The sequence below is a fragment of the Microcaecilia unicolor genome, chromosome 1, assembly GCF_901765095.1.
Source record: "Microcaecilia unicolor chromosome 1, aMicUni1.1, whole genome shotgun sequence".
Lineage (NCBI taxonomy): Eukaryota > Metazoa > Chordata > Amphibia > Gymnophiona > Siphonopidae > Microcaecilia > Microcaecilia unicolor.
Genome location: NC_044031.1, coordinates 359,702,908 through 359,722,839, shown reverse-complemented (window position 1 = coordinate 359,722,839; position 19,932 = coordinate 359,702,908). Strand labels below are relative to the sequence as shown.

Genomic DNA, 19,932 nt, shown 5'->3' with positions numbered 1-19,932 from the left:
GGCCTTGAGAAGGGCAGAGAGTTCCTCTGCAAGTACCTGCTTGTGCTGGGAGCTGTAGGACTGAGCTCCTGGTGGGCAATTTGGAGGTTTGGATACCAGATTGAGAGTGTATCCTTACCGGACTATTTGAAGAACACCTGTTGGAGGTTATAAGAGGCCATCTTTGGTGAAAAAATATCAACCTCCTCCCGACAGGCAAGTCATCCGGCACGGACACTTTTTCTGAGGCTATGCTGCACTGGAGACAATCAAAAACCCGTCCCTTGCTTTTGCTGGGGAGCCCTAGGGGCCTTAGGTGCACGGTGTTGATGGGAACGTGCATGCTGGGGCTGAGCCTGAACTGGCTGCCGAGAAGCAGGAGTGTACCTACACCTGTTATAGGAATATGGAGCACTCCTCTTCCCTCCAAAAAACCTCCTAGAAGAGGAGGCGGTAGTAGAAGATGTCCAGTGGGAGAGAGAATCCATGGCGTCACGATGATTTTTTATCTGATCGACCATGTCCTCTACTTTTTCTCCAAAAAGATTATCCCCCCGGCAAGGAACATCCGCCATTCGCTGCTGGGTCTTATGATCCAGGTCAGAGACACGCAGCCATGAGAGTCTGCGCATCACTATACCTTGAGCAGCTACTCGGGATGCCACATCAAAAGTGTCGTAAGACCCCCCTGGCCAGGAATTTGTAACACGCTTTTTGCTGCTTGATCACGGGTAAAAAGGTTCAGCAAGCTCTGGCAGAAGTGCTTCAACTAAACTAGACAGTTGCCTCACCGAGTTCCGCAAGTGGATGCTCGTGTAGAGCTTGTAAGTTTGAATTTTGGCGGCGAGCATAGCGGCCTGATACGTTCTCCTCCCAAAAGAGTCCAAGGTCCTAGACTTTCTGCCTGGGGGCGCCGAGGCATAGTCTCTAGTACTCTTGGCTCTTCTGAGAGCAGAGTCCACCACCATGGAATTGTGAGGAAGTTAGGCCTTCACCATTACAGGCTCTCCATGGACTCTGTACTAGGACTCGGATTTTTTGGGGACAACTGGATTAGAAAGAGGGCACGACCAATTTTGCATAAGCACTTCCCTCAGTATATTATGCAAGGGGGCCTTAGCAACCTCAGCAGGTGGAGAAGGATCATCCAAGACCTCGAGCATCTTGGCCCTGGGCTCATCCACAACCTCCATAGGGAATGGAATGTCCTTAGACATTTCCCTAACAAAAGATGAGAAAGAGAGACTCTCAGCTAGAGACATTCTACTCTCAATTGGCGGAGTAGGATCAGAGGGAACCCCACACGACTCTTCCTCCGAAAAGTATCTGGGGTCTTCCTCATCTTCCCACGAGTGCTCCTCTCTAAGAGCAGACCGAACCCGAGCCTGTCTCGATGTCGAGGATCGACGACCTCGTGGGGGGTGTCGAGAAGTCAACCCCTGCCTGGACTGCGGCGACTTCCTCGGCTCCCCGGAGCTCTCGGTACCGTGCATAGAAGGAGAATGATGACGGTGCTTCTTAGCCTTCGCTCAACTCCCATCATCAAGACTCCTAGGTACCAAAGAGGAGGACGTGGAACCCTCACGCCTCTTCAGGGCCGGGTCCGACTCAGGTCGGTCCCAGGGGGCCTGCATAGCAGTAGGCCTCGAGATAGGTGGAGACCCACTCGATGCCTCGCTGCTCCCAGCTTGATGCGGTCTTTCGGCAGCCATTACCTGGACTCCCGATGTTGATGCCTCCCTCGATGTCGACACCGATGCCGCCGACCTCGGTACCGATGTCGACGTCGAAGGACCGAATCGATCCAAAAAATGTTTCTCACGCTGAGCCTCTCGAGCCACTTTGGTCCATTTTTTCATAAATTTACACAGCTTACAAGCAGCTGGGAGATGGTCGGGCCCAAGACACTGGAGATATCATGCGTGGGGGTCGGTACTGGAGATGGCCCGGTTGCACCGAGTACAACACTTGAAGCCGCTGGGTGTCCTCGATGACATGGAGGGAAAAACGTCAGTCGCGAAATCAAAAGGCTCGATGGTGCCAAGAAAAAAGGGGCACAAAAAAGAAAAAACAGCCCGACCGAGCAGCCTAAAGAGCGGCCGCGCTGAAAAAGTAAGGAAACTTAAAAAGAGGGAGAAAACTAAGAAATAGAGGAAAACTACCCTTTTTTTAAAAAAAATTTATTTTGGGAGCAAACAATTAGAAAAAAGAAAAGAAAATTAGTAGAAGCGATAAATGCTAACTATTGGGTCTCCTGAGCCGAAAAAGAGAGCGGTGCAAAGACGTGTCTCTTCATAACGCGAATCAAGAAAAACTAAAGGAGAAACGCTCATGTCACGGGCGGGAACCAGCTCACACATGCGCAGTGTGTCTTCACCCGCGCCACGTCGTGTTCTCGAAAGTTCTTATTGTTTTTTTATAAGTTCTGGGCTCCTGGGTCATCGCGGACGACGACCCAATGGTGATAATATTAAGCCTGCTTGTCTTCAGAGAAATTGTTAGTACCTATTTTCCACATATATGAATTAAATTAAGGAATTTTATAATTTAAATGCAAGTGTAGTCTCTGTCCATGATCTGCCCAAACTCTACCTCTGTGCATGCCCACAGTGAAAATATGTGAGATGACAGTTAACACACCTTCTTGCTAGCTGCTATTTTCTAAGAGGCCATATATGTGCATAAATGGCTGCCTACCTGCATAAATAACTAAAATATTGGTATTTATGTAATTCTTAGTGCCTAAAACCAGGCAGTGATGTACCAAGGGTGGGGTGGTGGGGGTGGTTCGCCCCAGGTGCACGCTGCAAGGGGGTGCTGGGTGCAGCTACGCAGCTGTCAGCTCCGCCAGTTCCCTGCTCCCTCTGACATTACTTCCTGTTTTTGGGCAGGGAACCTTTAGAGCCAACAGAAACTGCTCCCTGCACCCCCAGGAGGCAAGAGTGATGCAATGGGGGGTGTTGTGATTCACTGGGGATGATTCGCATGGAGGGGGGTGATGCGCGGGGGGGGGGGGGGGGCGCAGCAGCAATCTGCCACGAATGGCAGCCAACCTAGAAACACCACTGAAACCAGGAAGTTCCTTATAAAATTAGCCCCAATATGCTCTCTTTATGCCACGTACAACAGTATACTCCATGCCAGGATTATAAAGGAAAGCACTCTCTGTCGCTATCTCTGTCTATAATTTATTCATTGATAGACTGCACTTCTCCAAAGCAAAATAAACATGAAGATAAAGAGGCCCTTTGTCTAAGCTGCAGTAAGCATTAATGTGTGCTTACTGAAGTGTTAAAATCCACTACTGTAGGGTGAGCTCATGTATCCAGTGACAGTTTTGTGTTCGGCATGCACTACCCACTCAATAAAAAAATAGAATATATTTTTTTAGCTCTGGGGGTGTGTTTGAGGTTGGACAGAAGGCTTGGCTAGCACAGATGCATCACAGCGCAGTAATCAATTAGCATGGGAGTCCTTACTGCCTAGTATATAGGTGTCAGTAAGGGTTCCCACACTGATGGCCATGCACTAATTGTGAAATTAGCACATAGCCATTAATGGGGGAAATAGGAAATGCAGCCATTTTATGGCAGCATTAAAAGTGACCTCAGCATGTGGGAAAGCCCCATGCTACTGATAGCACAGCTTAGTAAAAGGATCTCAAAATAAATAAAACCGTTTCATCTATAAATAAAAAAAAACTTACAGTAAGGCAGATACTGTGGATAGACGTGGGGTGTTGAAATCCACATTAACCATGTTATCAGTGCTTGGAGAACGAATAAACGCCAGTGAACCTCTGCGCTCTCCCTATTCAAGAAAAAGAAAACAAGAGAAGAAATTGAGCACATCGAGAAGGTAATTCTATAAAGGGGAACTTATTTTTAGGCATAAAGAACACACCTATTTAATCTAAAAAGAAAAGGTATAACAAGTCAAATAAAAACCTATATTTTAGGCATGAGCAGTTACATCAGCCATAGAGCTGGGTTTTTTAATGTGCTGGTGTATAGGGCTGTCAATAAATACACATATTATAGTAATGTGCACCCCACCCACACTCCACCCATGTGAACACCCATTTGTAAAGTACCCACCATCAAATACTTTTCTAACTGCTTTTACAGTTCCATTAGAGTTTGTGAACATGTATTATTGAGGTATCCAGTTTTTAAGAACATTGGGTTTAAATGTCAGCTTGGTTCTATGTTTTCTTTTCAAGCTATTACTGTGTGGAATACACTACCAGGTCTAGTTCGTTCTGAACTAAACTATAGGCAGTTGTGTAAGAAGTTGAAGACATTTTTATTTTATAAATTTTATAATTAGCATTTTTTATTTTTAGATTTTATGCAAATCCCCACTTCTGTGTGGGCTCTTGAAATGTAAACCTTCTGGAATCTCTTGGTGGAACAAGTGTGGTATATAAACTGCGAATTAGATTAGATTAGATGTTTACAGACTAGCATGTAGCCAGAAAATGGACATTTATGTGAGTATCCAGCTTATTTTCGAAGGAGATCGCCATACATCTTCCAACACAAATTGGAAGATGGCTGGCGATCTCCTGAACCCCGCCAAATCGGTATAATCGAAAGCCGATTTTGGCCGGCACCAACTGCTTTCCATCGCGGAGCTGGTTTGCCCGATAACTGAAAAAAGAAAGCCGGCCCTGACGAGCATTTCGCCGGCTTCACTTGGTCCATTTTTTTTCAGGACCAAGCTTCAAAAAGGTGCCCCAACTGACCAAATGACCACCGGAGGGAATGGGGGATGACCTCCCCTTACTCCCCCAGTGGTCACCAACCCCCTCCTACCCAAAAAAAAAATATATATTTTTGCCAGCCTCAAATGTCATACCCAGCTCCCTGACAGCAGTATGCAGGTCCCTGGAGCAGTATTTAGTGGGTGCAGTGCGCTTCAGGCAGGTGGACCCAAGCCCATCCCCCCCTACCTGTTACACTTGTGGTGGTAAATGTTAAGACCTCCAAAACCCACTGTACCCACATGTAGGTGCCCCCCTTCACCCATAAGGGCTATGGTAATGGTGTACAGTTGTGGGGAGTAGGTTTTGGGGGGGAATTTGGGGGGGCTCAGCACCCAAGGTAAGGGAGCTATGCACCTGGGAGCAATTTTTGAAGTCCACTGCAGTGCCCCCTAGGGTGCCCGGTTGGTGTCCTGGTATGTCAGGGGGAGCAGTGCACTACAAATGCTGGCCCCTCCCATGACCAAATGCCTTGGATTTGGCCGGGTTTGAGATGGCCAGCATCAGTTTCCATTATCGGCGAAAACCGATGCCGGCCATCTCAAACCCAGCCATCTCTGACATTTGTCCGGCCCCAACCGTATTATCAAAATGAAAGATGGCTGGCCATCTTTTTCGATAATACGGTTCGGGACTATTCTTTGCGGCGCTGGCCATATAGATGGCTGCCCATGTAGATGGCCGGTGCCATTCGATTATGCCCCTCCACGTGTTCACATATATGCTTAAATGACTTCAAGTAGTATACTTGCATTTATGTGCATTCTAGCTGGCTAAATCTAGGGGACTCCTTACAGAATCACCCCTCAGAGTCAAAAGGACAAAGGTTTTACACAGTTAAAGAAAACTAATTTTCACTGTCCTAGTAAAAAAGAATTGTGAAATGGCTATTATTATATCTGCTTGGTTTCACAGCACTACAAACATTTCTACTCATAGTTAGACGTTGAAAAAGATATAAATGTGCACTGGAAAGTTGATGTACCAATCTTCCTACGTTTTGGGACTCTGCCTGTTCTGGCTCCCTTTATCCCTGACTATAAAGGACCATCTCCTAATCCTTATGAACTCCTTCCGCTATCTAGGGATACATCTGTGCTACCAAATCACCTTTTAAATTCAAGTCTCAGCTGTATCCAAATACTGTTTCAACTCGTTCCGTTTCATTCACGCATTCTGACACTGTCTAGATAATTCAGCATATGCCACTCTTCTGTATGCTTTAGTTGTCACTAGATTGGATTACTGCACCCTATTTACACAGGAAGACCAAGATGGCAACCTGAACAGACACTCGTGTTGGTAGCTCTGTTGTGTATGGCATTGTGACATGCCTTTATGGTATCTTCTTCGTTTTATGATGAGGAAGAGAACAGGGAAGACTTGGCAGCTTCCTCTGGCACTGAGCATGACTTTGGCTTTAGATCTTCAGAGCTGGGGAGGAGTAGTCTAATGGTTAATGCAGTGAGCTGAGATCTTGGGGAACTGCATTCAATTCCCGTTGTAGCTCCTTGTGACCCTGTGCAAGGTACTTAACCTTTCATTGTCCCAGCTTGTTCATAATACCATGGTGTGTATGTCTGTTCTTAGTTCTTCCAACACCCAATCCCCCAAATGGCAAAGCAGACAAGCCAGATTGTATAATCACAAGTCCAGAAGCCCCAGACCCCTATAGCACCAGGAACCCTGTAAATAGATATAGGGAGTTTTTGGCTTCCTGCCGCAGCAACAAAATTTAGACACAAGTTTCTGTGTGGAAAGTAAATCCCGTTTCAATAACCGGATAGGTAATAACTGTAACATATATAACCACTTAGGAAATAAGACCAGGTTAAAAAGATGCACCCTCGACAAGACACTGTAAAAGCGGAGGACTGTATGTCACTACGTAGAAGAAATCTAACAAAAGGAGTAGTGAAGGTAGCAGGACTCTTCCACAAAATACCAGAGGGACGAGAAATGTAATAAGCAAAATCTTTATTCTTCAAAACCTGACACAGTACTGTGTTTCGGCATAAAGCCTACATCAGGGGTCTGTACATAGAATCACTGATGGGAATTGAGTATCAGGATAACAGTCTTTAAAAGACGCGATCCAAGAGGACGTGCATCTTATTTCTGCATGTTGCACTGCACTTCCTTTTGGATCACATCTTTTTAAAGACTGTTATCCTGTTACTCAGTTCCCATCAGTGATTCTATATACAGACTCCTGATTTAGGCTTTACGCTGAAACACAGTACTGTGTTGGGTTTTGAAGCATAAAGATTTTGCTTATTACATTTCTCGTCCCTCTGGTATTTTGTGGAAGAGTCCTGCTACCTTCACTACTCCTACTGTTGAAAAAGAGGCACCCTACCATGAAGAGTAAGGGGTAAGGATATCCAACAAGCCAAACAATCCTCTGAGTATGCCAAGAGAGAAGAAACATTAACTTCATGAAGCAACAAGACTTTATAAGGTAACTGAATATCCAGATAATGAAAAGAGGAAAGCTCCCTTAAAGAACCAGCCCAAGACTCGCAAAATGAATCTACAGTTGGCATCGCTAAAGATTTATCTAAATTTAGTTTAAATCCCGAAAAGTCACCGTACTCAGCAAGACTGTCCATCAGGGCTGGTAAGACAGGAATCTACCACATGGACCAAATGATCATCCAGAAAGAAGGAAATCTTAAACTCTTGTGTACCAATTTGGACCCCCTGAATATCTTGATTCCCCAGTATTTCTCAAAGAAATGGATCTAAAGAAAGAACAAATAATAAGGGGGAGAACAGACATCCCTGACGCGTTCCCCGCTGGATGGGAAAAAAATCAGATAGCACTCCATTCACCCATAAAACTGCCATGGCTCTTTATCATGGCATTGAAAAACGTTGCAAACAAAAACTCCCAACTCACCCTATCAAATGCCTTCTCTGCATCAAAACTGATCAACAGAGAAGGCATTTTCAGGTATTCTACCTGCTCTATAGAAGCCAGAAACATCCGCATATTCCATGCAATCATGCGGCCCCCTACAAATCCAACCTGGGAGTCAACAACCATAGAAAGTAGCACCTGCGCCAACCAGTTAGCCAGTATCTTAGCAAATAACTTAGCCTCAACATTCAACAGAGAGATAGGCCTATAAGAGGAAGTCTGAATCGGATCCTTCCGGGCTTTAAAAGCACAAAAATCTGGGCAAGGCGCAAGAAGTCAGGTAATTCTCCCTGTAGCAGAAATTGCATAAATAGAGATTGTAGGGTAGGTACTATCGCAGGGCTCCAAACAAAAGCCATCCGGGCCTTGGGCTTTATAGAAACCTCGTCTGATAGCTAGTTCCACCTCATCCACTGTTATCAGAGCATTAAGCTTAGCCCTAGAGCTGGCTGATAGTGTTAGTGTTAGTAAAGTTCGGCCTTACAAATAAGCTTCACTTTCTAAAACATCCTCTGTTGGGTGCATATATAACTGTTGATAATACGTTCAAAAAACGTCTGCAATGGCGCAATCTATGTGCTCTAGTCTCCCTCCTCCCCCATCAACTTGGGAAATAAGATGTGACCCTCGGGCCTGCCTAAGTTAGCTAAACGTTTCCCATGCTTATTCCCATGTAAATATAATTGATATTTATAACATTGTAGGGATTTCATCATACGAGCATGAAGTAGTTCATTAACAGCAACCTACAATGCTAACAAAACACTCTTCTGTTGTGGAGTAGGGCGATGACCATATTGAAGATGTGCCGCCATCACCCGATGTTCAAGACGCAAAATCTCCTTGTCATGAGCCTTCTTTCTAAAACTTGTGTAGGCTATGATCGTTCCCTTAAGTAATGCTTTTGCAGCCTCCAATAGAGCACTGGGTCATCTCAATGACAATCATTATGTAGTTGATAATCACATCATTGATGTAAAAGATAGTCCCTAAATTCCAATTCTCAATATAACTTAAGAGGAAATCTTCACTTCCGCTGCTCTCCAGCGACTCCAATCTCAAGAGAACACCAAATCATGGCATGGTCAGAGACACTATAAGGGCATTTGCCAGCATCTTGTACTCAGAAGAATAGTGTTTGAGAATGTAACCAATAATCAAGTCTAGATTGGGAACCATGAGCCCTAGATAAATGGGTATAATTCCTATTTCCAGAGTGTAAACTGTGCCATACATCCAGAAGATCTAATGTGGAGCAAAGAAAGGGGATACCCCTATATGCAACAAAGTGCTCTCTGTACGACCCCAAGGACCGATACAAGGTGGGGTTATGAACCATATTGAACCCCCCCCCCCCCAATAACAACTGGAATATTGGGATGTCATAAATTTATGATTATAGATATTAGGGGCGTAAACATTACAGAGTAGCAAGGACTGTTTATTCAGAGAGACCCTGGCAATAATGAAACGTTCAGAGGGATCCTGCCAGCAACTTTGTATTGACACATCAAGAGTCTTTCGAAAAAGAATCAAGACTCGCACCTTATGACGAATAGCTGGGGCCTCCAGCAAATTACCCCCCCCCCCCACCACCACCACCACCACCACTTTTTAAATCTCTCATGTGGTCAGATGAGTCGCCTGTAAAATCACCAAATCTGCGTTATGTCAATTTAACGTTTGTAAAATTTTTTGTTTCTTAATGGGGGACGTAACCTCATTGACAACCCAAGAAATAAAGTTAACTACCTTCCAAACTAAACTGAAACAAAGTAAACACAATAGTCCAAAGCTTAAAGAATAGCAGAGAGAACTGTCCCAGCCATCAGTCCTCCCCTGGAAGTTCATAAACTAGTACAGATCCAACTGGGGGGTCCAAAGTACCGTGCACGCCATAGAGCCACATACCTTAGGCAAAAAGGATAAAAGCATAAAAGAAAAAGAAAAAAATAAATAAAATAATCTCCCAATAAAGTAAAGAACATCCAAATAATATGCCCTGTCCCCCAATCAATATCCCCTGTAGAAAACCTTCACCCATCAATACCCTTGAATATGCACCTCCCCCCCCCCCCCCCCCACTTGTGGGTTAGGTTAAGTGCCCTAAATAGGACTGAGGTCACTGTACCACTTACCCCTGGGACTCTCAATCCCCCCCAATAGTACATAAAATGTAAATTCCCTCCTCCAATTCCTATTTGTTTTCCCACTTCCCCTCCCAATCTTCTCCACTCACCTTCCTCCCCCCACAAAATAAACAAATCTTACAGGGCCAACAAGAAGAGCATATATGAAGCATGAAAAACCAAAATTATCCAGACCTGAGGGTGATTTCAAAATAGCAAATGAACAAGCCCAGAAAACACACACACAACCCTCCATGTGAAGAAAATCTGTAAATAATCTGGAGAGCCCAATTTTAAACAGCAGAAGAGCCAGCAGCAACATGCTCAAGAACAGAAAAATAGTAAAAAAAAGAGGCATTGAACACTCCTGCCCTAACAGTATAAACAGCATAAGAGCAAGAACAACTGCACATTCAAAACAATGCTGTAGGGGGGGGGGGTGGGGGGGAAGAAAAGAAAAAAAACTTCCCTAATTGATAACACACATACTCACACCTCACTCACCCCAAACAAAAAAGAAAGAGGGAAAGAAAGAAATGAAAAGGAAGAAAGAAAAGAAACACAGAAATCAGTCACCCAGGCAGCAAATTAGTGAACAGTATTAAATGTCCATAAAAATCAAATATAGCTGAAACAGGAAAAAGCAATGCTCAAAATAACTCGGGCAGCCGATCTAACGAGTCTAGACAGCCGTAGCAGGAAAACATAAATGCAGGCAGTTCCGAGATTTTGGACAAATATCCAGTATTAAACTCTCGCTCAGATCAGGAAGCCCCACAGCATTAAGAGAAGTTCAGGAACGTCCAAAAAAGTCTCAATATTTAGATAGCATTATCTTCTGGAGTTGGCAAATGCTGAAGAAAAGTCTTGGCGGCATCCAAGGTGTCGAAAAACTGTGGCTTACCCTCAGTAAAGACCTTCAATTTAGCAGGATAAAGCAGAACAAATTGGATATTGCGCTCATGCAGGACAGCACATACTGGAGCATAAGCCCGATGTAGACTGGAGACATGGGCTGAGAAGTCTTGAAAGCAAAGTACTTTTTTATTCTCATACATTAAGGGGCTCCAAGAATGGATGGCACAGAGAATGGCCACCTTATATGAATAGTTAAGAAGCTTAAAAACCACTCTAGGCTGGTCTGCCGAAGATCTGCGTGGACCCAAGTGATGGGCTCTCAATATAAAGTGGCCCCACCATCAGTGATAAATTCAAGGCCTCCAGTAGCCATGACTCCAGAAACGTATGAAGCTCTGCGTCAGCCATCTTTTCTGATAATCCTACCAGGTGTATGTTGCTCTGGCAGGAGCAATTCTCCACATCATTGAGCCTTCATTGCCTGCAATTTGGACTGTAGATCCATTGTGGTAGTAGTCAATTGCAGCACTTGGTCCTCCAGGTCAGAGACACAGCAGTACTAGGAGGAGAAATCCCCTTTTAAAGCCTCTAAGTGGCCATCCATAGAATCTAGTTTATCCGTCACCATTTGCAACCTTATGTCCAGAGAGGCATCAATAGCCCTGCAAACCTCTGCTACAATCTCCGCCACCCATGCGTAGCTAACCGTAGGCATGCCATCACGTTCTTTGGTCACTATCTTGGAAGTAATAGCATATGGAGTTTCCTTCTCCCGTCTTTGTGATCTAGTAGCCATGGTGAAGGTAAACAAAATTCACTCTTGCCACTGCAGTATAGCAAAATATATCAGAGTCATTATATTGGCTTTCAGTACCAGTAGGCGATGGATTATAGCAAGGTCATGGATCTGGGCCCAGGAGTTGGTCTTGGCAACACCCACTGATCAGCACAGCATCACATGACCCCTCGTCAAGAAATATTTAAAAGAAGTGCTCAAGTTACTATCAGAAACATTACCTCCAATAGTTAGAGCAGCACAATATTTGATGTTACCAGGCTCTGCAGATAGTGATGGCTTCCAGGAGGCAAACTTGACAGATTTCTTGGAATCATCATTGGAACTTTTAACTCAAAGGATCACCCTTATAGTGACTTTTACTTTAGAGCCGGACAGGAATTCCATTCTAAAGTTGTATTTCTACTATATGGATCAAGAATTCTTGGGATCAAAGATTAGAATTTTTCTGGGCATTTCTAGGAATACCCAGAAGCATAGCAAAGAATTCTTGGCCCTGTGTCCTCGGGCTCAGACTCTGGGGATGCATTATTTATTTTGTTTTCCTTGAACTTGTTTTCTTACTTTTCATGATGATTGCTATGGGCCTGATATTCAGCTCTATTTTACTGGCTAGGAACAGCTCCTGGCCGGTTAAACAGCGCTTAGCTGCCTAAGCACAAATATTCAGCACAAGATAGCTGATTATCTCCACTGACTATTAGCTCTTAGTGATAGCAGCTAACTAGCTATATCGCGCGATATAGCTGCTATCCATAAATATTCAAGCGCTGGCTGGAAAAGTTTAGCAGGCAAATTGGACCGCATAAATAGCAGACCTATGTTTGCCTGCTATTAACTGAACTAGCCAGCGCTGAATATTCATATAACCAGTTAAGTTTGACCCATCCAAAAAAACCCTGGATATTCAATGGAAACTTTGAATATCCAGGGTCAGTGCTGGCAGTGGCAGCTAACTGTGCTGCCTGCCGCTTGCTGAATATCAGGGGATATATCTTTAATGATCCCAAGCAATTTTTAGAATTTGTGGTTTCTAAGGAAGAGTTAACAATTCAGACATGACTTATTCATAGCTATTTAATGATTGTTGTTTAGGCTGGCTGAGATATCTCTCTGATCTGTGCATCTGTTCCTTATATTTTTTTCTTTTTCTTATAATACTGAATGGACCATTCAAGTCTTTATCTGCCATCATTTACTATGTAATATATTTTTTCCAAATTTTGGTCCAATTACCTAATTTTATGGATGAAGAGGTTAACCCTTCTGCCCTGGAGATATATGATAAGGTGCCCGACTGTTACAGCAGAAAACCACCAAACTAAAACAAGGCAGCAACTGTGTTAGTTCTGGTTCTTGTCCCTAATCTCTTTGGATTCTTGATCTGAAGCAAGTGCCTCTGTGTTGCCAACCCTTGGGGCCATGTCCAGTGAGAAGTCGTGACAGTCATTTTTGTGAGACTGCCACTAGAGGCAGGAGTGAGTGGGATTCATGCCTGACCCCATCATCCCCACTGGATCACCAAGCCCGGCGAAAGAAGGCCTATTATGAGAGGGGTGTTGGTATGGCCCTGGGGGAGTGTGGCTGGAAGGCAGGATCTTGCCTCTTTGGGGGTGGGTGGGAGGGAATGGAATTGGAAAAGGGAGTCTTCATCTTCTTCTGAGGATAGTAGGGAAGGAGGATTGGAGGAGATAGGAGGGAGGATCGGAGTAGGGGCATCAGCACATTCCAGGGCTTGGGAGAGAGGGAAGGAGGGTGTTGGCACCACCTCAGGTTGGAACCCAGAAGTTAACCGGGCACTGGTCAATATTCAGACCAGTTCTTAATTAACTCCCTGCATTAAGTTAGGACAGCCTTTTTCTGCCTTATTTATTATTTATATTATTACTTGTGATATACTGCCAATCGCCAAATGGTAGCTAGGTGGTTAACAATAAAAAAGCTCAGAGGAGCATGGGAAAAGGCAGATAATAATAAAGGATCAGAGGAACGAGGAAGAAAGAAGAGGGAAAAAATCCACAAGTGGTTAGGTAGGGCAGCTGGGAGGCCTGATTGAAGAGTCAGGATTTGAGGGTGCGGGAAATGGATGAACCGATAAGAATTTGGACAAGCTTCTAGCATGGAGGCTGTGTTACCTGGTCACAGCCAGGACTCTGTAATACAAAGAATGGACAACTTTAGATGGATGAGAAAATCCCAGACTAGGGGCCATTTGTGCCTGACACAGTGGGAGTTCAAGAGACCAACTGTGACTGTGTGTGTGTGTTTGGGGGGGGGGGGGGGTGTTGAGGAAGCGAAATCACATCGGGCTGAAGCCACGGCCTCGGCAGGGCAGGAAAGCTGTCAGGAGGAGGGGTATAATTTACCAAGGGGCTGCCAAGCATGAAGGAAGTGACCCACCAGACAGAAATTTGAGAAGCCATAGAACGAGATAACAGGAGTCCCAAAGACAGGAAATAGAAGCATAAAACACATCGCAATATTCAAAAGAGCTGATGCAAGAGGGTAACACAGATAATGGTAGTTATGGATGGTAAAAGCACCCTCTGGGGTGCTCCTGGAGGTGCCCCAAGGAGCACACAAGGAGCATGACCTGCTCTTTGGTCGTGCTTCTTCAGCACGTGGATGTGGTGCAAGAACCTTGCCCCGCTATTGAGTTTATAGTCAGGCAGTGATGATGTCACCTTTGAGGGAGATTGGGTCAGGTTCAGGAAGGAGGCACAGGAGAATCAGCAGTGGACCTGCTAACCAGCTACGCTTCTGCTCCACTCCAACTCTGCCCCCTGGACTGCCCATAAACTAGCCAGTTTGGCATAGTAGCTCCCAGGGCTGAGAGGTCACCTGCAAATCAGAAATCCTCCACTGAAGAAGGGCAGAGGATTTGGTAGACCTCTTTACTGGGATGTGTAAAGAAGGAAAAATTTCCCAAAAGGTATAAGCCAGAGTAGAAATGCTATTTGAATTGAAATAGTACCTTTATAGTCTAAATACAGACCCAGCATATGTAGGGTCACGATTGCTTACCCTTTGCCTACAGGGAGTTTTAGACAGGTATCACTGTGATAGTTTTAGGGTCCATAGTACTGAACTTCTGAGGTACTAGTCCTTATTAAAATAGGAATCTATTTTTGTATTAGGGGAAGGGCATAGAGGCTTACTTTCTAGCATCATTTGTGCCAGTACTTTCTTCTCATGATAAGGTAGCCTAATGGGTAGTGCAGAAGCCTGAGAACTTTAATTCCCACTGCAGCTCCTTGTGTCTCTGGGCAAGATACTTAACCCTCCATTGCCCTAGGTATAAAATAAGTACCTGTATATAACATGTAAACCACAGAAAGGCAGCATTTCAAATTCCATTCCCTTTACAGATAAACCAACCAGAAGGCATGAATCTCCTAACCATCTTTTGTCACAAGGAGATGTCTTAGACAGAGAGGTATCCAATACATCGCAGTGGATAGGCGTTTGCATTGCATCATAGCTTTTGTTCTAATCATATTTGATATCCAAAGGGTAACTAGTCTTTCAAGGTAGAACTGAGCATGATATTATTATTGTAACACCTACCGCCGTGGTGTCAAGGCCAGGTAATTGGTTTCTGTAGTCACAGCCTACACTGAACACTTGCCACACACTTGTGTGGGGAAGTACAATTCACTAACTACATTCACAAAATCCAAGATTAAGGGGAGGAAAATATCTAAATTATAGGATTTTTTCAAAAGACAGAGTTAATAGAAAATTGATGTACAACTTCTTTTTATTCAGTGGAAATTTGAATGCAATAATGAACTCCAAATTTTAAGGCAAGCAAGTATAAACATGTTAAACATTTTTCTCATTTAAGATTTGTAATTCAGCTGAATTTTACAGTTAAAGTTACCCAGGTTTTATACCCCAGCAACAATTACATCACTCTAAGGTTCATCAAAAAGCAACAAGTTCCCCAATATCAGATAAGTATGCAACAAACAGTTTTATTTGTTCCCACAACCAATTTCACACAAATTTATGTCTTTATCAACATTCTTTCCCAAAGAACTGATTCTTTGTGACGTTTTCTTTTCCCACAGGTGTTCCCATACTCAGGCCCTGACTACAGGATCCCTAATGTCTCAGATATTATAAATAAGTGTTCCTTAAGCTAAGAACCATGACCAGAAAACTATGTACACTCTAGTACCCAGCTGTCTTGTATCACTCCCTCTTCTCACTATTTGTGCATTGAAATCCTTCTAAAGATGTCAGAAGTGTATTGTGTATCTCCTTAGCTTCACTGGCTATGTCTTCTCTTTGCTTGGCCTGGACTTTGGTCTTGCTTGGACATTAGGGCCTAGTTCAGCAAAGCCCATTCTGCTTCCCAGCAGCATTCTACTATCCTATCTATAATAAATCAAAGAAGAAACATCTTAACTCCCTGTTCTCTCAGGTAAAATTCCCTATTTTGGGACTTTATTACTGAAATCAGTGGGTTTTCTAGTTAACAAAAGACATTTTAATTGTATTATCTTGTATAAGTTTCCTATACTTTATATTATTCCCTATTCTCTGGAAGAGCACAGGTTCTAATACAAGTACTGCACATCATAAACCATATCACACATTAAGCCAAACACACCAAATTCCTTTGCAACTCACCCATTCTGTCACTATTCACCCTGATTAGCAAGTACCAATTAATACAAAAGCCCTTAACATTTTTCAACTCAAAATCCTTGCTAACTGCCCAAAAACATACAATCTTTTCTGTCAGGGACTATTCAAATTAATTTCAGTTAAACTCCAGTTACCACTATAGGCAACTCTAACAAAACAAAACAAAACAAAAAGCAGTTTTAACAGATTTTCACACCAGATTCCATATTGAGGGGCATAATCGAATGGCGCCGGCCATCTATTTTGGCGCCGCCGCAAAGAGCTGTCTGGAACAGTATTATCGAAAAAGATGGCCGGCCAACTTTTGTTTTGATAATATGGTTGGGGCCGGCCAAATGCCATAGATCGCTGGGTTTGAGATGGCCGACTTTGTTTTTCAGCGATAATGGAAACTGGAACCGGCCATCTCAAACCCGGCCAAATCCAAGGCATTTGGCCGTGGGAGGGGCCAGCATTCGTAATGCACTGGTACTTCTGGATATTTAGATCTTGCTGATCAGTTATGTTATGACTTACTTGTTCTGGAGTGCTGTATTTTGTGATACTGTTTTGAGAAATGTTCAATAAAGACCATACACATTTAAAAAGTCCCTGCCGTGCATTTTTTGCATTTTTCCTTGATGGCTGTCCCTGACGTGCACTTCCTTTAATGGCCGTCATTCTCTTGATGGCCGTCTTTCTCCACGAATGGGGAAAATCAAAACTGCTTTTGCTCATAGCTTTTTAGTAGTAATAGTGGGATTTGAACCAGCCACCTCTGCATTACAAGACCAGTGATGTAACCACTTAGCCACAGCTCCACTTAGATGGATGTCCCTCCCTTTTGATTATGCCCCTCCAAGACTCTCCCAGCCACTCACAGACAGCTAAACGCGCTGGGATTGGCTGAGAGAGACCTGAAGGGGTCGGAAGATCGACGGCGATCTCTTTCGAAAATAAGCCTGATTATCCTCTAATCTTTCATTCAACTTTTAAAAGAATTCCTCTAATTCACAGAGATTCATCAGCATGTCTGTCAACTCTCAGTGCTACAACTATTATGACCAACTGTCAACCGAACCAAACTCTTAGCAACAGAGCTTCAGCTGGCATCAGCTGACCATCACCAGCCAATTGGATGCTCCCACATGGAACTTTCAGTTTCTTTCTAACCATGGATCATATATCAATCTCCATTTTGAAAACAGAAAATCCCATAGACAAATGAAAAATTCACAATTTTACCACAAAAATCACATAGAACTATAATAAAAACTACCCTAAAACCCAATCTAGAAATGTATTATTCATACTATTTTTTCCAAATTTAAAAATGAACATGTTAGTGAATGTTACACATTTTTCACACAAAAAATGAGCAAAATCCACCCAAAAACCTCTAACGTCCCTCTTAAAAATTAAAACATAGTCCCTGCTATGTTCGCCATTGACAAGAGCCAAAAACAAGAACCCCAAAGTCCAATTTTCAGCCCAAACCCTGAACCCAGAATTTAACTAATAGAATATTTTTTAAAGACCCAGACCACCATAACTCATCTCCTTCAGACCCTTAAAGACCCAACCATCAAAAAAATATATTTTTAAAGTAACCCTTGAGATCCCAGCACCCATGGACCTAAAATCACATTTTAAAATTAAAATAAATAAACCAGAGCCCCAAAGGTCCTCTTACTAACGACTCCCCATAGGTTGTCCACATGGTCCTCATCCTCAAATTTGATCTGGATAGATCCATCGTGACCACGGGAGCTACCCACAAGCAAATTCAGAATATTGCCAGGCTGTGCAAAAAAATCAAGGACCCAGCTTCGATTGCAGCCTACCCTGAGCTCTGGAGCTGCACTGTGAATGTGTGGAAAACATGCATGGGTTGGTGCTCTGACAGCCAGGCTGCAGACAGGCCACTTTCTTTCCTCCTCTCTGCTACTGCCTTTTATTCTTTAGGCCTGTGCAGCGTGGCAAGATGCGCCTGTTGTGTCTGGATCCTTGACAACCCCCGGAGCAGCCCTGGACCCAAGAAAGGGTCCACCACTGCCCACTAAATGCAGAAAATGGCCCACTGATGGCCCAGGAGCCCCCCAGGTAATTTTAAATATAAATTTAACCCCTGGTTACATTATTATGATCAGTTTATATGCATGTTAAAATATTTAGAATTACTTAATTGATTTTGTTAATGGTCTAATAATTGACAGTATATGTACATAAAATGGTATAAGAACTTCCTAGCAGTTTGATAAGAGGACAAGTAATATTAATAACTTATTTATCAGATTTTGGACGTTTTGCAAAAAATATCCAAAAATCTAGTGGTGAACATGGCCATTTTCAAATCAGAAAAATGTCCAACTTTTTGTTTTAAAAATAGCCATTTGCTAGGTGTTTTGTGCTCAGTGCATCTATCTTTTAGACCATATTAAAAAATAAAATGCACAAAAACAAGCCATTGGGATGTATGGGGGACCAGCATTCTTGGTAGACTGATCCAAGAAACAACAAGGCAGACGATCTGCAAACTCCTGATACAAAAAGGGGTGGTCTTTGTCCCATTCCGGATCTGTGGAATCTAAATAAGCACATGAAAAAGGAGAGATTGAAAAAGAACTCCCTCGGCAATATTCTCCTTCTAATTCAGAAGAACGATTAGCTAGTGTCGTTGGATCTGAAAGATACCTACCTACATATTCCAATCTTTCCAAACATTTTCTATGTTTCAAGGTTTTGACAAGCCACTATTAGTTCAGGGTTTTAACATTCAGTCTATCTTCAACAGCATCTTGAGTTTTCACAAAGTGTTTGGCAACAGTAGCAGCTCTGGAAAGAGGGCATTCCCATATCTGGATCACTGGAAGCTTGCCCCTGAAGGCATTGCAATTCTTAGAGTGATTCAGTTGCTTATGAACGTAAACTTCTAGATGAACTACAAGAAATCTGTTACCATCCCAGCTCAGTGTTTGGAGTACATAGGGGTGGATATAAGCAGCATAAAATCTGTTTTGCTGTTCTGGGATCTTGCCATGTATTTGTGACCTGGATTGGCCACTGTTGGAAAATGGGCTTCATGGATCTTCGGTCTGTCCCAGTATGGTAATGCTTATGTTCTTATAGACATAAATTGCCATCTAGCGACACTGCCAATCAAGGACATGTCTTCAAAGGATTATGTTACAATTCATCATGTCCTGCAACTGTTAGACTACATAGCCTCGAAAGTGTCTGATTCCTCTGACGCATCATTAAATGAGGCCAGCACTCTGGCATCTCAAAAGACATAGGACTCAGAGTTATCAACCTCTTTCTTTCAAAATACCAATCATTCAAAAAGTTGATGGTGTGGAAAATGTAAAAATCTTTTAAAAGGAAAGAATTTAATTTGCTTTTATTCACATTCAAGGTTGGGGGAGTGTACCTTGGTATGTTGAGAATTCAGAATTCCTGGATGAAAGAGGAGTCTCAGCTTCATTATCAATCTGTTGGAACTAAGAGCGATTCAGTTTGCAATTCTGGCATTCAAATATCTTGTGCGGCATTCAGCACTGCAGATAAGAATGGACAGGCAAGTAGCGATGTTTTATATAAACAAGGAAGGTGGCCTGGGCTCTTGGTTGTTATATCAGGAGTCGATGTTAATGTGGAATATTGTGATCAAACTCAACACTTACCTGATATCTACATACCTTCTGGGCACTCAGAATCAACACGCAGACAGGCTCAACTGTCAATTAAATCCTCATGAGTAGTCTTTGAATGAGAAAATAGTTCTCCAGTTATTCCGGAAATGGGGCACCCCTTGTACAGACTTGTTTGCAATGGAGCAGAATGCAAA

The 19,932-nt window shown here is 43.2% G+C and overlaps 1 protein-coding gene across 1 annotated transcript in view; it reads right to left on the bottom strand.

Annotated features, from left to right (window-relative positions):
* SLC9A3 (solute carrier family 9 member A3) overlaps positions 1-19,932 on the bottom strand; it is a 412,188-nt gene that overhangs the window by 54,443 nt on the left and 337,813 nt on the right. Inside the window, exon 11 of the mRNA XM_030209723.1 lies at positions 3,686-3,789. Within this exon, the coding sequence (XP_030065583.1) occupies positions 3,686-3,789 (104 nt within the window). The remainder of the gene's footprint in view (positions 1-3,685; positions 3,790-19,932) is intronic.